The sequence below is a fragment of the Rhinolophus sinicus genome, linkage group LG11, assembly GCF_036562045.2.
Source record: "Rhinolophus sinicus isolate RSC01 linkage group LG11, ASM3656204v1, whole genome shotgun sequence".
Lineage (NCBI taxonomy): Eukaryota > Metazoa > Chordata > Mammalia > Chiroptera > Rhinolophidae > Rhinolophus > Rhinolophus sinicus.
Genome location: NC_133760.1, coordinates 57,841,364 through 57,861,701, shown reverse-complemented (window position 1 = coordinate 57,861,701; position 20,338 = coordinate 57,841,364). Strand labels below are relative to the sequence as shown.

At 52.9% G+C, this 20,338-nt stretch overlaps 1 protein-coding gene across 2 annotated transcripts; it reads right to left on the bottom strand.

Annotated features, from left to right (window-relative positions):
* Nucleotides 1-26: 26 nt before the first annotated feature.
* Nucleotides 27-14,654, bottom strand: TRPV6 (transient receptor potential cation channel subfamily V member 6). 2 transcript variants are annotated; one of them, XM_074315258.1, is made up of 15 exons: nt 14,263-14,654; nt 6,451-6,548; nt 6,165-6,287; nt 5,673-5,810; nt 5,290-5,388; nt 4,996-5,171; nt 4,395-4,541; nt 4,098-4,310; nt 3,701-3,787; nt 3,538-3,614; nt 3,117-3,282; nt 2,720-2,786; nt 2,138-2,406; nt 934-1,040; nt 27-767 (listed from the first exon to the last, which is right to left on the bottom strand). In XM_074315258.1, the coding sequence occupies exons 1-15, from the start codon at nt 14,508-14,510 to the stop codon at nt 491-493; spliced, it is 2,292 nt and encodes a 763-aa protein (XP_074171359.1). In that variant the 5' UTR covers nt 14,511-14,654; the 3' UTR covers nt 27-490. The 2 variants fall into 2 exon arrangements, with proteins under 2 accessions (XP_074171359.1, XP_074171360.1); XM_074315259.1 differs by lacking the exon at nt 14,263-14,654 and adding an exon at nt 7,766-7,891.
* Nucleotides 14,655-20,338: the final 5,684 nt, after the last annotated feature.

Below are 20,338 nucleotides of genomic sequence, written 5' to 3'. Positions count from 1 at the left end.
TGAAAGGCTAGGAAGGTGACACCACAGAGCAGGGAACACGTTTATTGGAAGGTAGAAGGTGACAAGACTCCACCAGCTTCACCCCACCCCCAGAGTAGTATCTGTCCCCTCACTCACACACGTCCTCCACAAACCTCCCCCACAACTCTCTGGAGGCCCCCCCCATGGGGCAGGGCTCTCCCCCTTCCCGCTCTGACACTGGGGTAGAGACGATGCCAGAGGTGGCAAGCCTACCCTTAAAGTGCTTTGCTCTGACAGTGCAGGGAGCCTTCATTAGGGCCAAAGAGGGGGTGCCGGCCACCCCTCTGGCTTTCCCTTTGCTCCGGAGCTGAAGGAGTACAGGAGACCTGGGGCACAGGTCTTCCCAACTATTCTCCTCCTTTCCCCCTCGACCTGGGAGGGTGAGATATCTAGGTATTTTGGGTTTCGCTTTTGTAACATTCCCAGGACAAGGAGAGCGCCTGCTGGGAACCGAAGCCAGAACGCAGGCTCAGATCTGATATTCCCAGCCCTCCTCTTCCAGGCCCTTGTTGACCACCCCCCTCAGTTCGGTCTTCAGGGTCCCTTGCCGAAGTTTCCCCCAGTGGGTGTTGCCTCGAGACATGCTCTGTGACACTGAGGGGGCAGGAAGGGGCAGGTGGGGGCCGGAGGGGCGGCGGGGCTGCAGTTTCTCGGAATCTTTGTCTGAGTTGTCCCAGCCCCGTTTGTGGAAAGCCTGTACGTAGCGCCGGGCTCGCTCCTGGTTGACATCCTGTTTGTCCTCCACCCTGTGGAGAGCAGAGGACTTGAGAGGTAGCCAAGGCCAGGGGGGGGTGTCTGCTGCCTGTAAGGCATCCCCAGCACAGCGGGCCTTTCCCTTATCTGCTGCTAGTGTGGCACAGGGCCCGGGAGCAGGAGGGGGTCTGAGCAGAGGCCAGCCCCACACTCACTCACCGCAGGAACCAGCGGTCCCCCAGCCCATAGTCTCGCCCGAAGATCCCCGAGCGAGGCCACAAGCAACGAGGCAGCTTCCGCTCCAGCATCACCGTGGTGGCCACGACCTACGTGGGGGGACAGAAGGGAAAGTCAGAGACCAGGCTGGGTATGGACGGAGAGGAAGGGCTGGGAGAAGAGAGGGTGCCAGACAGAGGGATGACAGTTTAAGCAACAGCTAGGAGACACAGGAGCTCATGGTTTCACAGAGGTGACAAACAGCACCCCTAAGCTGACGGTGGTGCTGGTGGTGTCATCTTTGTCGACCCCTTTCTGTGGGAGAGTCAATGGGACGTGAGCCCCACAGTTCTTTGCCCAGTGACCCGACACCCATGCTGATGCCAGGCGGGTCCTGCAAGAGGTTAAGCGACCTCACTCCAAGGAGAACAGGAAGGTGAGCAAAGCAAACAGAGAGAGGTCCTCGGGGCTACAGCATATTTTGACCCTACAGACATACTGACTGTTTATAAATGCAAGCATCCTACTGAGAAATCTAATAGTACATTTGCATGGAAAAAATATTTTCCTGAGCAAATTCCATTTAGCCAGTTTGGGTTTTTTAAACTCCATTTTCTACAAAGCACCCTTAAGTGCCATCCAGTTTGTGCCATTTCCATTTTTATTTTGCTGAAATTATTTTGCTGAGATAAATTATTTTCTGCGTATATTTTTAAATGATGATGTGATGCATTTAATGGTCTTTTGTCCCCATCACGATGCTCTGGCTGAACATGATTTCTGCTGCTATAGGGAGTTTTTGTGGCATTATTTTTAACGTGTTATTTTTCTGGGTCAAATTTTGAAGACTTAAATATTGCCAAAAAGATGTGGTACTCCAGCTTTTTATTCAGCCACAAAATTTACTGAATGCCACTTGCATACCTATTAGCCTTATTTCTTGATTTATGTCTTCTTGATTATTCTAGAAAAGACTGAGGGTTTTTTAATTTTTGAGCAAACTGAGGGATCTTTTCAGCTATCCCAGTATTGCTTGGTGGTATTGCTAATCCAGTTCTTCTGTACACTTTGCCTTATTCTGTGTACTGTGCAATAGCCATCCAAACAGATGTAGGGTCAAAATATCCTGCTTCTACCTGAATGTGTCCCTGTCCTCAGCAGGAAGGGAATGACTGGCACTAAGTCTCCCGGCCACCAGGGGGCGCACCTGAGCCCTCCAGAGCTCATCCCGCTCGTGGGCCACCCGCCAGTGCGTGTCACCCATCATGGCTATCAGGAGGTTGAGCATGAGCAGCGTGGCGATGATGGCGAAGGCAGCATAGGTGATGCTGTACATGAAGGGCAGGTCCACGTCATAGTTGGCGGGGCCATCGATGATGGTGAGGAACATCTCGAAGGTGCTGAACAGAGCCATGGGATAGTTGTAGAAATGTCCCAGCTCATCGGGGTTCTCCGTCTGGAAGATGATATAGAAGGCTGCTCCACCCAAGGGGGTGAGAGTTACCATGTTGAGGGGAACCATGGGCATGACTGAACCCAGGCCAGCTCTCCGCTGCCTGTTTCTCTCACCTCCGATAGCACCATCCCAGCCCTTCGTCGCTCAACAACTTTGGGCTCTCATGTTGCCTTATTTTCTAGATGGCTCATCCTGATCCCAAGAGCCACCTCTCCCTAACATTCCCAGTTTTCCCTTCCCTCCTGCCTTCCCCAAGCTTATCTGAGCCATTTTGTGCTCTAGGCTCCTCCACCCTCTCCCTCTCACGGCCCCCATCCTGAATGGATGATTTACCTGAGGTAAAGCCCAGGATGACCACAGCCATCAGCCAGCAGAATCGCAGCAGGTCACCAAAAATCATCTAGAAGGGGGAGAGGGGAGGGAGAACACACCTGTCACTTGAGTCACAGCCCCTTCAAGCCTCTAACAGGTCTAAACCATGAGAACTCACAGCTACCCTCTAGGACAAGGTTGGCCAACCATGGCCTATTTTGGTATGGCCCTTGAACTGAGAATGGTTTTGCATTTTTAAAGGATTAAAAAAAAGAAGAGAAGGAGGAAAAGAAGAGTAAGCAATGGAGACTAAGTGTGGCTCACAAAGCCTGAGATCCCTAGATCAGGCCCTTTACAGAAATGTTCACAGCCCCTTCTCTAGGACATTTATCTAGGAAGCTTGGGGTGAGGCACGGACCTTCTGGATCATGATGGTGAAGGGGCCCAGCATCTGGAATCCTCGGGCGAAGTACATGACATTGCACCAGCCCAGCACCAGGGCGAAGGACATGGGCACCACCTCCCCGGTGGTGTTGGTGAGCCGCATTACCATGGTCACCAGCACCATGAAAGCATAGGTGACACTGGGGGAAGAGCAGGGAGGGGAGAGTGAGTGGGTCTGGGATCTTCCTGGGCACCCAAGAGCAAGCGTGGGACGGAGATAGTACCCACACAGTCAGATTCAGCCTTCGCAAGCTCAATACACAGGGTCACACACATACACACACACATCACAGGAGATGCACCTCTGGGGTTAAGGTTCTTCAGGGGTCAGGAAGCCAGGGAGCGAGACGAGCCCCAGTGAGGGACAGGATGGGGGCGAGAGGAAGGAGACTCACATGAGGACATGGAACGGCCCTCCAAGGATGGTGTGTCCAAAGAAGCGAGTGACCCCCACCCTGAAGATGTCTGGGATCTGGAGAGACACAGGCACTTGTAGCTGGGGCTCAGGCTGGGCCCGTGGGGCCGACAGCCCCATCCCAGACCCTGAGCACACCGCACCTCTAAGATCAGGATGATCACAGCTCCAATGACAGTCACCAGTTCCCCCACCAGTCGGACGCCATCCTGTCTGGTCACGTAGGCCTCCTGGGGGAGACACATCGTCAGAGCATTCAGGGCTTCCATGTACCTGCCCCACCTGCCCCTGGATGGAAAGCATTGTCCCTTGTAGAGGGTCACCAGCCCTGTCCAATTGTTTTTAACCCGTTAGGTTTGCCCATCTCAACCTCTGCCCTTTGAGTTCACAAGTGTTTCTGTGTGCATGTAGTTTGTGCCTATGTATTTGAGACCTGGGTGAGGGAAGAGATGTGGGTTGTAGGACAGGAAAGTGATACAAGTCTGACAACGGGCAGAGAGCTGGCCCTGCCCCAAAGCTCTGATGCTCCTGGGGGTTCACCTGAAGTAGCTTCTGCTGCAGGAGTGTGTTGTCCCGAGGCTGGGTGCGGTTATCCGTCCTGGGCTTGAGCGGGCGGTAAATGCAGCACATAGTGAAGCAGATTATATAGAGCACGTACAAGGCACCCAGCAAGCAGAAGTAGGGCCGCCCGTATCTCTTCCACTTGAGGCTCACCAGCTCCTTCAGGGGCGTCTGGTCCAGGATCTGGCGAGCCTGTGGCCGGAGGAGAACAGGGCAAGCGGCTCAGAAACGCTGACATCCCTGCCCAGTTGCTTTCTAACCTGAAGACCCCCATACCTCCCGCTTCTTGGTGGTGACAATAAGTTCCAGCAGCGATGGCTCATCCCCTGAGGAGTCGATCTCCGTGAGGTCATAGAGGGTGTAGGTCACCAGCCCAAATGTCCCCTGGCTGTGCTTCCACTTCTGCATCAGGTGCTGGAACATCTAAGGGAGGGGGGAGCTGAGTCAGGAGGCGCAGGCGAAGGGAGGGGTCACAGAAAGCCACTGTGTCCGGGAGGACGGCACCCCTGAAGAGCATAGTTGCTCTTGACTCAATGGCCAGCCTTTGGGCAGAAGAACCCTATACACGCTGTTGCCTTGGTCCTCTCTGTCTCCCCCATAACTCCTTCCAGAGCTTGGAAGGAGCAGGTGAGAGGCTGGAGGGCTTCTGCTCTGTGAAGGGCAGGTGGACGTGGCCGTTATAAACCACCCAGGGCGGGACCTAGACTCAGCCCCCAACACCTCAGGGGAGAGAACACGGGCAAGACAGGTCAAGAGAGACAGGCTGAGACAGGAATTCCAATCTGTAAATGGGATGAGCGTTCACATCTGGTTCCTCAAAGGGCTAGAAGTATAGAATGCGGGTCATTAGGACAGCGTGGGGCTCGGGGTCCCTCACCACGGTGTTGCCCTCCACTCCGGCCAGCTTGAAGGGGGTGAGGCCCTGGTGGTTGGGCACCAGGTCCAGGGACTGCCCGTGGGCCCCACGCCCGTCGTACGACAGCAGCAGGTTGTACATCTGGCAGGCAAAGGTTTTGTTGGGCTGGAGGATGAGGATGTGGAGCACGGTGTTTCCTGGGGGGACACGGGGGTCACGTGGCCGCTGGACCCAAGGCCCTGGTGTTCCCCACGCCCAGCCCAGGCTATGCCTGCCCGTTGTCCCGGCCCCTTGTCTCCCACCCCCAGCACCTACCCAGGGAGTCCTGGGCCCGGAGGTCAGCTCCGTGTTCAAGGAGCAGCCGCACCATCTCCTCACTGCCCACGCAGGCGGCAAAGGACAACGGGTGCTCCCCTGGGGACGCAGAGGCTCCATGGCGTGAGTGCAGGCAGGGCCGGCAGTCTCCCCGAGTGACCGCCTCCTCCTCCCCACATCTCAGCTCTGGGCCCGGGGACACTTGTTAGCAGAAGCACAGGCAGGGAGGGTGCAGAGGGCCGTTCTGGCCTCGAGCCCTGTTAGGGCTGACCCCGCACACCAGCGTCCCCAGCACGGAGCCCGCCTCAGCCCACCCTCCCTTGGCTCTTGCCCACCGCCCACCTCCCCTTCCTCCCGGCCCTGGTCCTGGCCCTGGCTCTCACCAAAGTAGAGGTGATTGTGGGGACTGAGGTGGAAAGCTGTGCCTGTGGCTCTCGCAGAGACGCTGGCCCCATGGGCAAGCAGGGCTCGCACCAAGTTCATGTTCTGTTTCACGATGGCTACGTGCAGTGCAGTCTGACCTGGTTCAGGGGGAGCCCTCAGTCATGGGTCTGTCCCCAGGATCCTGCAGGGGGCCCCACATCTACACATGGTCCTACACTAGGGCAGCCTGAGGTGTGGGGACAGAGAGCCCTGGGACTGGCAAGGTGCCCAGGGGATCCAGCTGCTGCCCACTCTCCAGGCCTCTCCACTTCAGGGGGTCGGTGCCCTAATGACGTACAGTAAGGAGGACAAAGGAGATGGAGAAGGGATATAAAGAGTAGGGGGGCTCAGATCCCCCCCTTTGGTTTCCCCAAATTACCCACCACAGAGTTCGGCTTGAAATACCCAGCAGGTCTCCTCTTCCCTCCCTCACCAGCCCCTTGGCTCCTCACCCTCATACAGCTCAGACGTCATGGGCTCCTTGACCAGCTCTGGGGCTGCTTCCATCAGAACCATGGCCGCCTCTAGGTGGTCATAGAGGGCCGCTACGTGCAGCGCTGTCTCCCCCAGCGCTCCTGGCATTGACAGAAAGAAGAGGCATGGGGTGCCTCTGAGCAGGGGAATAGGGACCATAGTGATTGGGGGCCCACAGCAGAAGGTTCTGGGCTGTGCTGGGGAGCCACGGGCATGGGCCGGCCCAGGAGGAGGGTGGCACTGCAGGCTCTGCTGCTTCCTTACCTCTTTGGTGTGCCTCACAGGGCTGGTACATGAGCAGCTTGTTGAGGGCCTGGACATCGTTCTCTTTGGCTGCTAGAAGGAGAGGACACCCCAAGATCCTACAAGGGAATGGGATCAGAAAGGGGGTGACAGTGAGCATGCCCAGTGGTGGAACAAGGGGTGATGGCTTTGCTCCGTCCTATGCAAATACATGTACCTCGGTGACAATGAACCCCAAGGTCCCTGGTGCAGGGAAGTGAGGTCACTGGGGTGCAAATGGGTTGCCTGATCTCTTTTTTCCTGACCATTCGTTCAATCCAAACCAACTTTCCCCCTTTTCACTTGTGTGGGAGAATGTCAGTGAATGGTTCCCTACCCCCAGGTACGGGCACTAGAATGTGTGTGAATGTGTTATCTGTGCATATCAGGTATGCGCGGGAGAAGTCTTACTCAAACACCCATTCACCTCCTGACCTACTGACTTCTGGACAGCCCTGAATCAGCTTCACCAAGTGTCCTGAGATTACCCTCCATGATAAGCCTTGTTTTCAAGGACTAGAAGTACAAGGAATTCCTCTGGCTTATTTGTGGAGGAAGTCAACATGTAGACGTTAGCAGATTTTCTCCCTGTTTTGTGATGCTCTCCTTCCTAGACCTCAACAAAACCCTTTGATCCTGGCCCTTTCCTCCCGACAGCAGCAGCTTCAGGCCTCAATCCAGAAGCAACAGAGCATCTTTTTTGTTTTCCTGGCCCCTTAGTCTCTTCCTGCTTCCTAGCTGCTTCTCACTTGCTTTCAGCAAAAATGTTCTTCTGTTGCCTCTCCAAATCCTCTCTCGAGTTTTATTCCTACAATGAACATAAAAACCTTTTTTTTTTTTAAATCAAAACTTACTCCAACCAAGACACATGAGACCCCTTCCATTCAATTTTCTCTCTCGGCCCAGAGCCATTTGGTCTTTCGATAGGAGCGAATGAAATAACCCTACTTATTCAGAGATGGCCAATTATGTGACAAATAAAAAGACCCAGATAGGAGCTCACACACTGCCATATGGTCGTGGCAGGAAATCAATTCCAGCACTGGGGGTAGGAGGGTGATCGGAGAGTCCCATGTCCCAGAATACGGGCGTCCGTCATTCCATGTCAGCCCTGCCAATTCATCATCTAATTATCTCTCCGTTCAATCCCTACCTCCTCATCCTGTCTGCCCCTTGTTAATCAATGTCCTTATTCTCCAGCCCAAAGTTAGCAAAATACTCTCGTACCTAGTTTCTCCATACCCTGTGTACCCCCAGACCATCCTTCCCAAAGCTGGCAAATGCAATCACAGCTTACGAAGGTCCAGCGGGTCCTCAAATGGTCCAGGAGCAGGAACCCAGAGGTCCTTCGCAGTCTTTGCACAATTACTTTTCCGCGCTCTCCTCCTCCCACGCAGCATTGTGGCCTCTCTGCCCCAGAGCTTGCCACTCTGTGCCTGCGCCATAACGCTCCTCCCGGCTGAAATTTAACTCCTACCCCCACCCCATTCATTGTCTCCTCTGTGTTCCTGGGATCTGTGCCCAGCATATGGTAGACATTCCCAACCTCTGTAAAATGAATGAATTAGTAGCAGTGCCAAAAGGTGGTTTGGCTTTACCGTCTCTCCTTATTATTTTCATTGGCCACCCCCTAAGCCAACCTTAAGCAAACATATAATCTAAGTAAAAAATAGTATGCTTGGTATGCAAACATAGCTGCAAAACAAGTTTGTTATACCTTCCTCCCAACCCCCCTTCACCACCAGCACCACCAGCAGCAGCAGCTTCACATTTTGGCCCAAAGTCTCCTCTGTACATATTCTAGAGCCAGCACTATTCACACACACACAAGCACACGCACAGCCCTCCCCAGGAAGCATTGGTGTCTGCCTCGTCCTCTGTACCAGGGGTACTAGAAGGCGGAGATCAGCCGTTTTCTCATCACTGTGTCCTTTCCCTGCCCTCCTCCAATTAGCATCCAGTTTTGTGCCCCACTTGGACTAAATGTGTGAAACGGAATGGCAAAGCTAGAGCTGGATCCTTGTCATATTTCCAGCTTTGTCAATAGCTCCCTGCCTCCTAGGGTATGAGTGGGGAGGCTAGTTGGTGGCAAGCCAAGATTATATATATATATATATATCTCCCTTTTGGTCCCCACACATCACGAAAGCCAGTAAATGTCCCCCACAAACCTTCTCTGTGTTTCTTTTCTTGCCTCTGTTGATGACCCTAGTGCATTTTGGAGGGCCAAGGCGCTACTTACAGTCCAACCCAGGCTTGCCAGATCTACCAAATAAAAATACGGGATGCTCAGTTAGATTTGAATTTTAGACACAAAAGAAATACTGTTTTTTAGTGTACGTCTGTCCCGTGCAATATTTGTGACATACTTACACGAATAACTTATTGTTTATCTGAAATTCAAATTTAACACAGTGTCCTGTATTTTATCTGGCAACCCAAGGCAGACCACACTCTGGGTGGAGAACCAGCTTAGGACCCAACCCAGCAAGGTCTGTAGAGAGCTGCAAAATCTCCTCTGGTTGGCAAACTCCAGAATCCAGCAAAAGGGTGGGCGGCACGTGGATGGTTCCGAGGGGATCAGGCAGAGCCATTACTTGCAATAGCACCATAGGGCCACAAGGGGACAGCAGAGGAAGCCCTTGCTCACATTCTTGGTGGTAAGGGGGACCCCAGAACCCTGACTACTCTTGGCCCTCATAAAAAAGGTGCAAGAACAGACCCATCCAATGATTCTTGTGCCTGAGGCACTGGTATTTTATTCCATAGCAACTCAGCACAGAAGTTTAGAGCTGGAGCAAAATCTACACATCTTCACCACATCTCCGCCAGATACCTCCCTAGGGCAGGAAGAAGGGGAGATACATCTTCCTGTTTGAATGGTGAGATTATACTCTCTCCTTTCCAGGGGAAAACCTCACTTTACTTAATAGAACACTTCACATTACTACCAGGAACCCCTATTTACAAAAGTGGTGTAGAGTAGTGATTCTCTACCATGGGTGATCCCTGGACCCCTCTCCAAGACATTTGGCAATGTCTGGAGAGATTTCCCATTGTTACAGCTGGGGGAAGGGGTGCTACTGGCTCCTGGTGGGTAGCAGGGGTGGGGGGTTTGCTGTTAAGCATCTCACACAGGCAGCCTCCCATAACAAAGAATTTCCCTGCCCAACCTGTCAATCGTGCCAAGGTATATTGACTCAGATATAATTATTCATTATCCACTTTTTTTAAAAAATGGGTACTTCATATTAAAAAGAGTGAGAAATGCCCTATACATGTTTTCTTACAAAACAAGGGGGTGGCCAGATGGCTCAGTCGGTTAGAGCGCGAGCTCTTAACAACAAGGTCACCGGTTCAATTCCCACATGGGATGGTGGGCTGTGCCCCCTGCAACTAAAGATTGAAAATGGCAACTGGACTTGGAGCTGAACTGCGCCCTCCAAAACTAGGTTGAAGGACAACGACTTGGAGCTGATGGGCCCTGGAGAAACAGACTGGTCTCCAATATTCCCCAATAAAAAATTTTTTAAATTATTAAAAAAAAAAAATCATGAAACAAAATGGTGAAGCCTTTGAAGCGCCCACTCATTAAGTAGCAACAAGAAATTATAGTGCAAACCTGAAATTATAACAATATGAAAGATGTTTGTGGGATTTGGACTGTTTTCATTTTGCTGGGCAATTATTAATCAAATAGCACGGTCTAGTTCCATATTAGACTGGTGGAAACCCTACTACAGGATTCCTGGCATAAAACCTAGGACATTTTTGTGTGTGGCGTAAACAAATCATTGATCTTCCCTCAGGTTTCCCTCTGGCCACCGAGTGAGGATCTCTCACTTTCTTCTCATAGTTCCCGCCACCCCATCCTCGTTTCGTCCATTCCTGAGCATGTGTATATGCCTGTGTGTGTGCAGGGTACACGAGGTCGCTGGGAAACTAGGCAGGAGCAAGAGTGTCTGCAGGAGAAATCAAACCAGAATTTTAGAGCAGGGAAGTCCCTAGAAAACGAGTCTAATCTGTGCATATGACACATGGAGAAAGAGGCCTGGAGTCCTGAAGTGACTTGTCCTAACAAGTCACAGGCAGAGCTGGGCCTAGTGCCTCACTTGTCATTTCTCTGTCCCCATTCTTGTGTTCATCAAGATTGGAAACGGTGTTAAAAGAGGCTCAGGAGATTGGATAGACATGTGTGGGTCCTCCTGGTTTCTCCATAAGCACCCTCTCAGAGGAGGGTGCCGTTTGGGATGGGGAGGGCTCAGACAACATGGCAGCTCAGAGTACGGTTCTGGGATGGATACGGTTCTCACAGGAGGTAGTTCACAGCCCCTTCTAGCTCCCGCCATCATGGCAGTTGCCTTTTAGCTACTGTGCGTTTTTCCATCACAGTAATCCTATTGGTTAAATGTGCTTTTCAGCTTCTAAATCAGCCTCTTGCTTATTATCCCTTTTGCTCCTGACAGCCCTGCCACACAGGCTGAATAATTCTTCTGTTTTTCAGCAAAGGAAACTGAGGCAGAATAGCCAAATCCTTGCTGGAAGATCACACAGAGTTACAGGCAGAACGCTTCGCCAAGAACCTAGCCTCAGGCTTTCACCACTAAATTATGTGGTTCTTCTAGTTTCATGACTCTTCCCAGTTTTTCTCTGGGGAGGGGGCCAGCCCAGAGCGGTGACCACAGATGACGGAAGCAGCAGCCATGCGTGGGGAGGAACACACTGGTTACCGGTGGGCCGCCCCCCCTCCAGGTCAAGTTCTTGGCAATGAGATGAGGTTCAAAGCTTCCAGGAAAGTGGCTATTTCCAGACTTGGAGCAGGGCTGCCTTTCTACCTGCCACAACTCTGTCACGTGCGTAGGTAGACACTTGTGCCTGCAAGTACGCATGTGTGTGCATTTACTAAGCCAGGGAGTCCTAATATGCTGGAGAGTCCCAGGGCTTCCTTTTCACAGACATGTCGGTTCACATACATGTACATCTACACAGAGGAGGACCTCCAGTGTCACTGCCTTCCTGTCGACTAGTGGGAGGGAGAACGTGCCAGCAAGGGGGTCAGGTGTGAAGCTCAGGTGAGCCAGTGCCTGGAAACTGTCCAGCACACCCCTCACCAGCCGCAATCAGATACCGCAGCGTCCTCCTCTGAGCAACGATGACACAGCTGACTCCCAGCTTAGGACACTCACCAAGCATCACCAAGTAGGTGTGTATTGGTGTATTTCGCCCATGAGAACGTGAGCTCTGAGACAGCGGAGAAGGTGGCATATTCATGTCCTGGAAACCTAGCAGAGAGCTTTCTGCTCAATAAACGTTTAGTGCACAATAAACGTTCAGTGCACTGAACATCAGGAAAGAAGACAATTCAGAACCCAGGGAGAGCTGATGCTGGAGAAAGGGGAGAGAGTTCAGCTTGGATGGCAATGATGCTGATTTGTGCAGAGGGGGCTGCGTGACTGAGACCCCAGCAAAGCCTACCAGCGAGAAAGTGGAACGCCATCCTGGAGAGACCATAAAGTCTTCCCTTCTCCCTGGACCATGTCCCATGCCCCTGCAATCCCCCCAGCCCCAACCAGAATCCCCCTCTGAGCCCTGGGCACAAATCCTGACTTCACCACTTGCTCCCTCTGGGCCTGCCTCCTTCACAGGGGATAAAGGCCCTCCCTCCCCCAGCTGGGTTGGGGATTATATAAGATTGGTGCCGGTAACATGGCTTACTGCTTTCTTCCATCAGCTCACCTCCTGACCTGACCATATTGTCCTCACACTACATGGTTATCTCATATGTATCTAATTGCCCGCATCTCCCCTTAGGCTGGGTGACTGCCCAGCCTAGACCACTCCCCTTCCTGGCCATTTCAGGGTCCTTCCTGGGACTGCCAGCCCAGAGTGCAGACAATACTCCAGGCTCCTGGTGTTTGGGAAGAAAAGGGCCGAGGAGCTATGGAGTCAGGGGAGAGCTCAGGGAATGGAGTGGGATCCCTCAAAGTGGTGACGTAAGGCCTTTCTAGCCCACGGCACAAGAGGAGGCCCACCAGCTGGTCTTAAGAAGAAACAGAGCAGAAAAGGCACGTGAAAGCCGCCCACTCCCTGTGAGCCCTCACTCTGTCTGCGCCTCACTTGGGCACACAGGGAACCTCTACCACCCCTTCCAAGCCCCTAGGCCTTTCTGTGTTCTGCGCCTGGCTCCCCAGCCCTGGGGTCCTAGGAGTGGGAAGGGGATGCGTGGGGCCAGTGAGGGCCTAGTCTGCAACAACAATACCATTCTGTTTCCTCAAGATGTCATCAGCCAAACATGTGCTCAGCCCCCACTCTCCCAGGCCTGGGGGACAGAGGTGGGTGGCTGGTGTGAGAGACAGGAAGCCAAAACTGAGAAAAGGAGCATATCCCCAGCCCAGAATCCTTGAGAAATGAAAAACCACAGGAGCTGCAGGTGGCTTCTTAGCCTCCCTCCGGGTGGAGCTCAAGCAAGCCCCTGCATTTGCAGGTGGAGAAAGCCCCTCAGACACAAAAATCTTAGGCTTTTCCCTATGAATCAACATAGTGTCTGCCCTCTTAGGGGCCCAGGGAAAACCCCAAGAGGAGGACTCCCTTCAGGCTCACCCCCACGTGGGTGGGGCGATCCATAGAGACTTTGGAGAGGAGACCACACACAGGGATGGCTTCAAGCTTTCTCCATCTCCCCTCCCTCTCCAAGCTGCCAAGGGGGTGTGGGGTGGGCGTGGAGGCAGGGAGAGCATCACATGAGTTCAGGGAAGTTTTTAGGGGCTGGAAACCAACACGTGAGATTTCCTTAGGGCTCAAACTCTAGAGCCTCTCAAAGTTTACAGCCTGGATGCAGGAGTGGGTGAGCCTCTGTCCTAAGCATATTTTGGCCAGTTGCCCGTGCCCCTCTCCCCCAATAGACAACAATAAGTTCTAGACAATAATAAAGTCTCACTCAGCTTTGTGCGTCTTCATCTGGGTCTGGCCTATAGCAGGACCATGGTCAATGGCAGATGCAATACATACATGGAATGATCACCATGATTACCTTTTGTCTTCTGGGGGGGTTTCTAGAGTCTGCAGATCCTCTCTGCTTAATTCAATCATTCATTCATTCCCACATGCGTCTGTATATGTGCTACATGTTTCTGCTGGAGAGACTGCCCCAACGGCAGGGAGTAGAGATATAAAGCATTGTTCTGACCCACCATCACCTCTTTGGTGGAGGTTCCATGATGCTGCAATGCTTCCAAGACCCAGCACGGAGCCTGGCCTTTAGGGGAGTAGTCGACCCTTAAACAATTTGAGTTTGAATGGTGTGGGACCACTTACAACTGGATTTTTTTTTTTTTTCAGTTGCCCCACTCAGTTCAATTGACCCCTGTCCAGTCGACCCTCACAGCTGAAGCCTGAACTGCCCGGGGCAGCTGGCCGTTGGGCATCTGCGTAAGCACAGGGCTGACCCTAGTGATACGTGGGTTTTCCACTGCACACACTCAGTGCCCCTAACCCCCCCATTGTTCAAGGGTCAACTGTATTCACAAGAAGCCTGCATAATTGCACTGGGTCTTAAGATAGCAAACACCTGTGTGCAGACCAGCCCCTCCTCTTCCACCTGGTATCCTGGGGCCCCACAGGCCAAGACTCTTGAGACAAAATGCTCCCAAGGAGCCAGGCCTGGAAGCACAGTTTGTCCAGACAGAGGTGCCAAACAAAGAAGAGAGGGATGAGGGGGGAGGCGGGAGGGTAAGGAAGGGAAGGGGGTGAGGAACACACATGGTGGGGGGGGGGAGGCAGCAGACTGAGGCTTACCTCTTCTGCTGCAACAGGTTCTGCTCATCTCGACTCTGAGCCCATGACTCCTGTCTCTGGAACCATCTACAGAACTTGCTCCACAGGCAGAGAACGAACCCCTTCTTCTTGGGCAGCGGCAACCCCATGTCTTGTAGAGCGGGCTCCTTGTGGGGCTGAGGCCGAGGCCACACCTGGACCGGACTCAGCCTTGGGGCCACAGTGGCCTCCCCAAGGGCGGGCCTGCCCTCTCCCTGTAGCGGGCCCATCTCCTACCTCCCTGGCCCCCACAGGAGTCTTGCGAAGGCGCCCAATCAGACTGCAGAGGACTCTGAATTTGTTACACTTGGAAGAGCTGGGACTCCCTCTCTGGGCTCCTCCTGCAGGAGCTGTGCAGACAAACTCCCCTCCCTCCTCCCAAATTACCTGAGATTTAAAGAGACAGGCCAGCAGAGCTGCCTGCCATCTGGGCCTTGCGTAAACTCCTTCCTGAGGTCTCTCCCTGCCCCCAGGCCAGTCCAGGGAGGGGAGGCCTTCAAAGAGACTGGAGAGACCTCCCCTGGACTTTGGGACTGGTGACATTTATAGCAAGACCTGGACAGATCAGACTAGGCTGAGAGACTCAAGGCAGTGAGTGGGGAGAGAGGAGTCAGTCTGAGGGGAGTGAGCAGTGAGTGGGCCCACCTTTCTCACCTGGCCCTCCCCCCTTTCCTGTGGGGAATCAGCTTCTCTTGACTCTTCCAGTTTAATCTCTCACCTGGCCCAGGACACGTATACAAATATGGAAAACTCTCAGTCCCCTCATCAACCCTGGGTTCGCAAACCTTTTCTGTAAAGGGCCAAGATAGTAAAGGTAAAAATTTTAAGCTTTGCAAGCCCAGGCATCCAGTCTCTGACAACATTCTTCTTCTTTTTCACAACCCTTTCAAGATGTACAATTCATTCTTAGCTCACGGGCTAGTGCGTAATATGGAGTTGTGGGCAGGATTTGGCCCCTGGACACGTTGCAGACCCTATGAACGTCTAAAGACCCTCCCCAGCATGGCATATATGTAGTGGCTTGCCAAAAAAAAATACAGGGTGCCTAGTTCACTTTGAATTTCAGATGAACAAGGAACTCTGCTAAGTTATACTAAATTGCAAATACTTAGTGGAAGCAACACTTAATTCGTCCGCTCCGCTCGCGATAGCCTGCTGGGCCCTTAACTACTAAGTATTCCCAGGTAAGCTCACGTCATACCTGTGAGGCAGGTATTATTATCTGCATTTTACTGATAAGGGAAGAAAACAAAACTCAAAATGGCAAAGTGAATCACGCAGGGTCATACAGCCATTCAGTGGCAGAGGCCAGGTTCAGACTCACTCCCTCATTCCAACTGGCAAATAGAGTTCCAGGGAGGGGAAGGGACCTGCTCAGTCACGGCAAAGGAGGATGGCAGAAAGCACAGCCCGTCCTGGTCTGATGACATACAATCCCGATATGAGCGAGCTGGGAGGCTGTGTGAAGATCACTTAGGTCTTATTTTCGGGGAAACACGGTACACTGGAAAGAAACAGAGGCCCTGGCTTATGCAAAGTCCCATGGCAACCAGGAGCTGGTGGCCTGGGGCCTGAGTGGGCATTTAGAGTCCCAGGTACGCGTGGGACACCCACTAGCACCAGTCTGTTTTTGTCCTACCTGTCCCTGATTCAGAGGGCTGACGGACCCAGTGAGTAGAGTGTGTATGTGTGTGTGACATGTGCATGTGTGAGCATGTGTGTGTGTGTGTGAGAGAGTGTGATTGTGTGTAGGGGAAAGAAGAAGCTTAGGTGCAGGGTGGGGCGTCTCTGTGGGTGGGGTGTAGGAGGGCCGCCCTCAAATCTGAAGGGAAAGCAGGCCACCTGTTCCAGCTGTTGGGCCCAAGGCCAGGCCATAGCACCCTGAGCAAACAGTGCAACTTGATTCACTGCCTTCCCCACCCACCCTGGGGTCAGTGGGTTCAGGCTGGTTGACGGGAAGGTGCTAGAACCCAAACCTTGAACCCAGGACCTTTGCGCCCATTAAGCCAGCGTTTGTCTGCCTGCTGACCCACCCACCTTCTCTGTGCTGTTGGGCTCCAGCTGAAGACCCCAGTTCAGTCCCTGGTGGGCGCGAGGACAAGGCAATGAGGTATTTGCACGTGGAGGAGGAAGGCTACAGGTGGACACAGTCATTCCAAACCTCCCTTTCCTTCCCCAGCTTCTGCCACCTGCTGCGGCCCCTGCGTGCGTCACCAGGACAAATGGGAAATTTAGAACAGACTCAAAATGGGTGTGAAGGGCTGGGAGGGGAGGGGGCAGTTTGCCAGACACAAGCTTCTGCCAACAGTGCCCTCTCAACTCTTGGCTCCAACAGCGTGTGCTTGGACAGTGGGGAAGAGGGGCCACGCGCTGCGTCACACTGCTCCCACAGCTCCCGTCACACCTTACAGCCACATTCCCTGGACCTCCAGGATTGCTGGCTCTGAGGGGACAGGAGCGGTCCTGGCTGCCCTGGAACTCCTCTTCTCTTGAGGAGCTCGGCATGGCGCCCTGGCCTACTCCACGGCTGTGCTGGGCAGCACCTCCCAACAGGGGAGGACTCGGTTGGTTCTGCAACCCAGAGGCCCAGATTCGAGTGTCCAAATACAGGAGGCTGTAGGTGAGGGGACGAGGGGAGTGAGAGCGAGACTGGAACCCATGGGACGATGGTCACAGTTGCTCGCCTCATCGGGTCAGACCTGCCATCACACCCTCTCCAAGGCCCCTTGCCCAGATTCCAAATTTAAGGAGACTTTTATGACTCTGGGCAAGTCATTTGCCCTCTCAATCGTCCCATCTCTTAACGACGAGCAGATGGACTTGAGGTGACTGATGTCCAGTCTGTCCCTGACCCCATGGCAGTTGGTCTCTGACCCAGCCCTGGGGGAATGAAGAGGTCAGTGTCCATGAGGGAAGAAGGCCTGGAGGGTTGGCCTGGACTGGGTCTGGACGAGGTCAAGAATGACAGAAGGCCTCTGACCAGCTCTTCCTGCCTTGGGCTGAGCTCGAACTCAAAGCAAAAGTTAGGTCCTCGGGATTCAACGCAGGGGCAGCGGGGCAGCCAGATTAGGACTGGACTCTTCTGAGGGCCACACTGGCGGGGGCTGAAGGGCGTCAGGGAGATGCCACATATGTGTGTGTCAGTCTCTGCAGGACCGGGCACAGCCTGCCTTGGGGGTGTAGGAGCTGCCTGATGCTGATTCTGCATTTTGTGCACCGTTTCTCAACCTGGGCACTGCTGACATCTTGGAACAAATAATTCTCTAGTGTGAGGGCTGTTCCTATGCATTGTAGGATGTTTAGCCGCCACTCACTGAGTGACAATAGCATCCCCCTTGGCTCAGTTGTGACAATCAAGAATGTCTTTAGACATTGCCCGATTTCCTCTGGGTGTGGGGAGGGTCAGCAAAACCCACTCTCTATGAGAACCACTGATTTAGGGCAAAAAATTGCATATATATGTATATGTATACATTTATTTATTTATTTATTTATTTATTTATTTATTTATTTTGCTGGTCTTTTCCCTCTTTTTGTTTGTTCCATGTCTTTCTATGTTTCCCTCTAGTTTTCCTCTCTCACCACCTCTCTGCAATTGTGTCTGCTCGCTTGGTCTTAAGGTCTCTGTGCTAGTGCATGTGTGTGAGGTATGTGTGTGTGCACGTACGTGTGTGTGTGGTTGTGGTCTATGTGTGTGAGGTATGTGTGTATGCACATGTGCATAGTTGTGTGGGTATGATATGGGGTGTGTCTGTATCTGCGTCCATGGCTCTCAGTGGTCTCTCTATAGAACCCTAGGTTTCTTTTTCTTCTTTCCCTTATCGCTGTCTCTTTGTTTCCTTGCTCAGCTTCCTGCATCACGCCATCCCTGCTCCCTACCCCCTCTTGGAGGGTGTCTCCGTAGCTCCGTTGTCTGAGCAGGGCTGGCTAGGCAGGCCAAGGGGCTGTGATGACAGAGCTGGCACAGGGCAGTGAGGTCAAAACCACTGCTCACTCAGCTTGGAGTTTGTTCCAGTCACTGGGTTCACGAGCCCCGTGTGCCAGCTCATAAAGCCTACACAGGAGCGGTGACAGATCACCAGGGAGCAAGCACACGTTACGTCACTGCCTGGGGGCTCGGGGAGGATGGTAGACTGCTAAGATGTCTGACTGGGAGCCCTAGTGCTGGCTATTTGGTGAACAGTTGGTCCTAGAAACTCCGAGGTCCTTTGCAACTGAAACTCATTACTCCAAAGGTCTACGAGCCACATGTGCACACACAGGCCCTTCAGCTTTCACAGGTCAGGACTTAGTTGTTGCAGAACGATCATGCACTTTTCCCCAGTTCCTAATTGTAGCTCCATCCCTCTGCCCTCATTTCCTCCAGCCTCTCCAGCCTCATTCTTGAATCCGCCTAAGCGCTCACATCATGGGGGAATCTCAGGTTCTCCAGGCTTTCTTGAAAAGATCTGGGGACAGCCAAAAGGAAGATGGTTGAGAAGCTGAGTTGGTGGTGGAAATGGGGCATGGGGTTGGGGCATGGGGGGTGGGGAGTGGGGGACAGCAGGGACCATGACAAAGGGAACCATGCAGCCAGTTGCACATTCTCACCTCTGCGTGTGCACATTACTTAACATATGTGTATGCATGGCATGTTTTATGTGAAATAAATCAGTGTATCACAGCACTGTGTCCAAATAGGGATGTATGCACATGTGTCTGTGTTCTGGCATTGTCCTAAGAGTCTGTAGGCTTTAAAATTCACAAGCATTGGTCCTTCTGGATGCTTACCCCTTTGCAGAATGTGCCTAAGGACATAGATGGGCATATGGGTGTAAGATGTGTGGGATGTAGGAGGTAAGGGAGCATCCTCCCCTATCAGCCAGGACCCCTCCCTTCCCGCCCCACCTCTGCAGGGAAGATGATCTGATCCGGCCTTGAGAGGTCTCCCTCGATTTGCAGTCTCTCTCTCACCCTCTCAATTATTTTGAGCATCTTGTTCCCAATATCTTCACATCTAGGAAGTGACAGAAAAGGGACCGAGTGCTGGAGAGAGCCCCACCGAGCTCTGACCTGACTCTGACTCTCTCTCAAGGTCTCCGTAGGCTGGAGTTGTGCTCATAGTCCCAGCCTGGCCCCTCTGGAGATAGGACAGTGTGCAGGAGGGTGTGAAAGACCACAGCCATGCTTCCCAAACCTCTTTTCCCTTCCTCCCTTTCTCTTTCTTCCTCCCAGACCCCGAGGCCTTCTTCTGGACCCCTCTGCTCTGCTGCCTCCCCCAGTCTCTTCCATCCCAACTTACCTCATCCCAAACTCCTTTATTTCAGGCACCAAAGAAGTCTACCAGGAACTAAGCCTGAGTGTGCACAGACGCCAAAGAGCTTGCCAAATATGGTGAATGAACCATGAGGCTGGCTTCTGGAAGAGGCAAAACAAACAGAGCAACGGTGTGTGATCAGGACGGCTACATTCCAACCCCGGTGCGACCAGAAACCACTGTTTGGCCCTGGCCAAGTCATTTTACCTTCTAGTTTCCCGATCTGCAAAAATAAGGACCGTTACGTGTCCCTGTTCCTTTGAACACGCTCTGCAACCCCAAGCAGCCTCCCTCTGCTTCTACCCGAGGAAAGGCTGGAGCTCAGGGCACCTCATATCAGAAAGGGCTTTTATCTCTCAGATGAATTCCATCTTTTTTGGTCTCTGCATCACAAGGGCAGATCTCCATCAAGCAGAGAGGAGAGCGAGAAGGCAGGCAAGCAGAACATGGGGACACAAGGCTTCTGATCATGCTCTAGCCTGTGACCCCGGTCGTTCTGGGTAAAGAGAAGCCACAGCCCTCCACCATGGGGGTCTCCCCAGAGACAGGGCTGAGGACCAGGTGTGTGGCCCTTCTGACAAGGCGGGAGCAGGCTGGCTCTCCAGTCTGGTCCATTCTGCTCTGCGTACTGGGATGCTGGGCTCAGGGCAGGTGAGACCACTAAGCCTAGAGTAAACAGATTGGTTTGTGGCTGAGGAGACAGGATTTAGCCATAATAATCCCAAATCAGATCATCGCTATTAAAACCCCAAACCAAAAGCA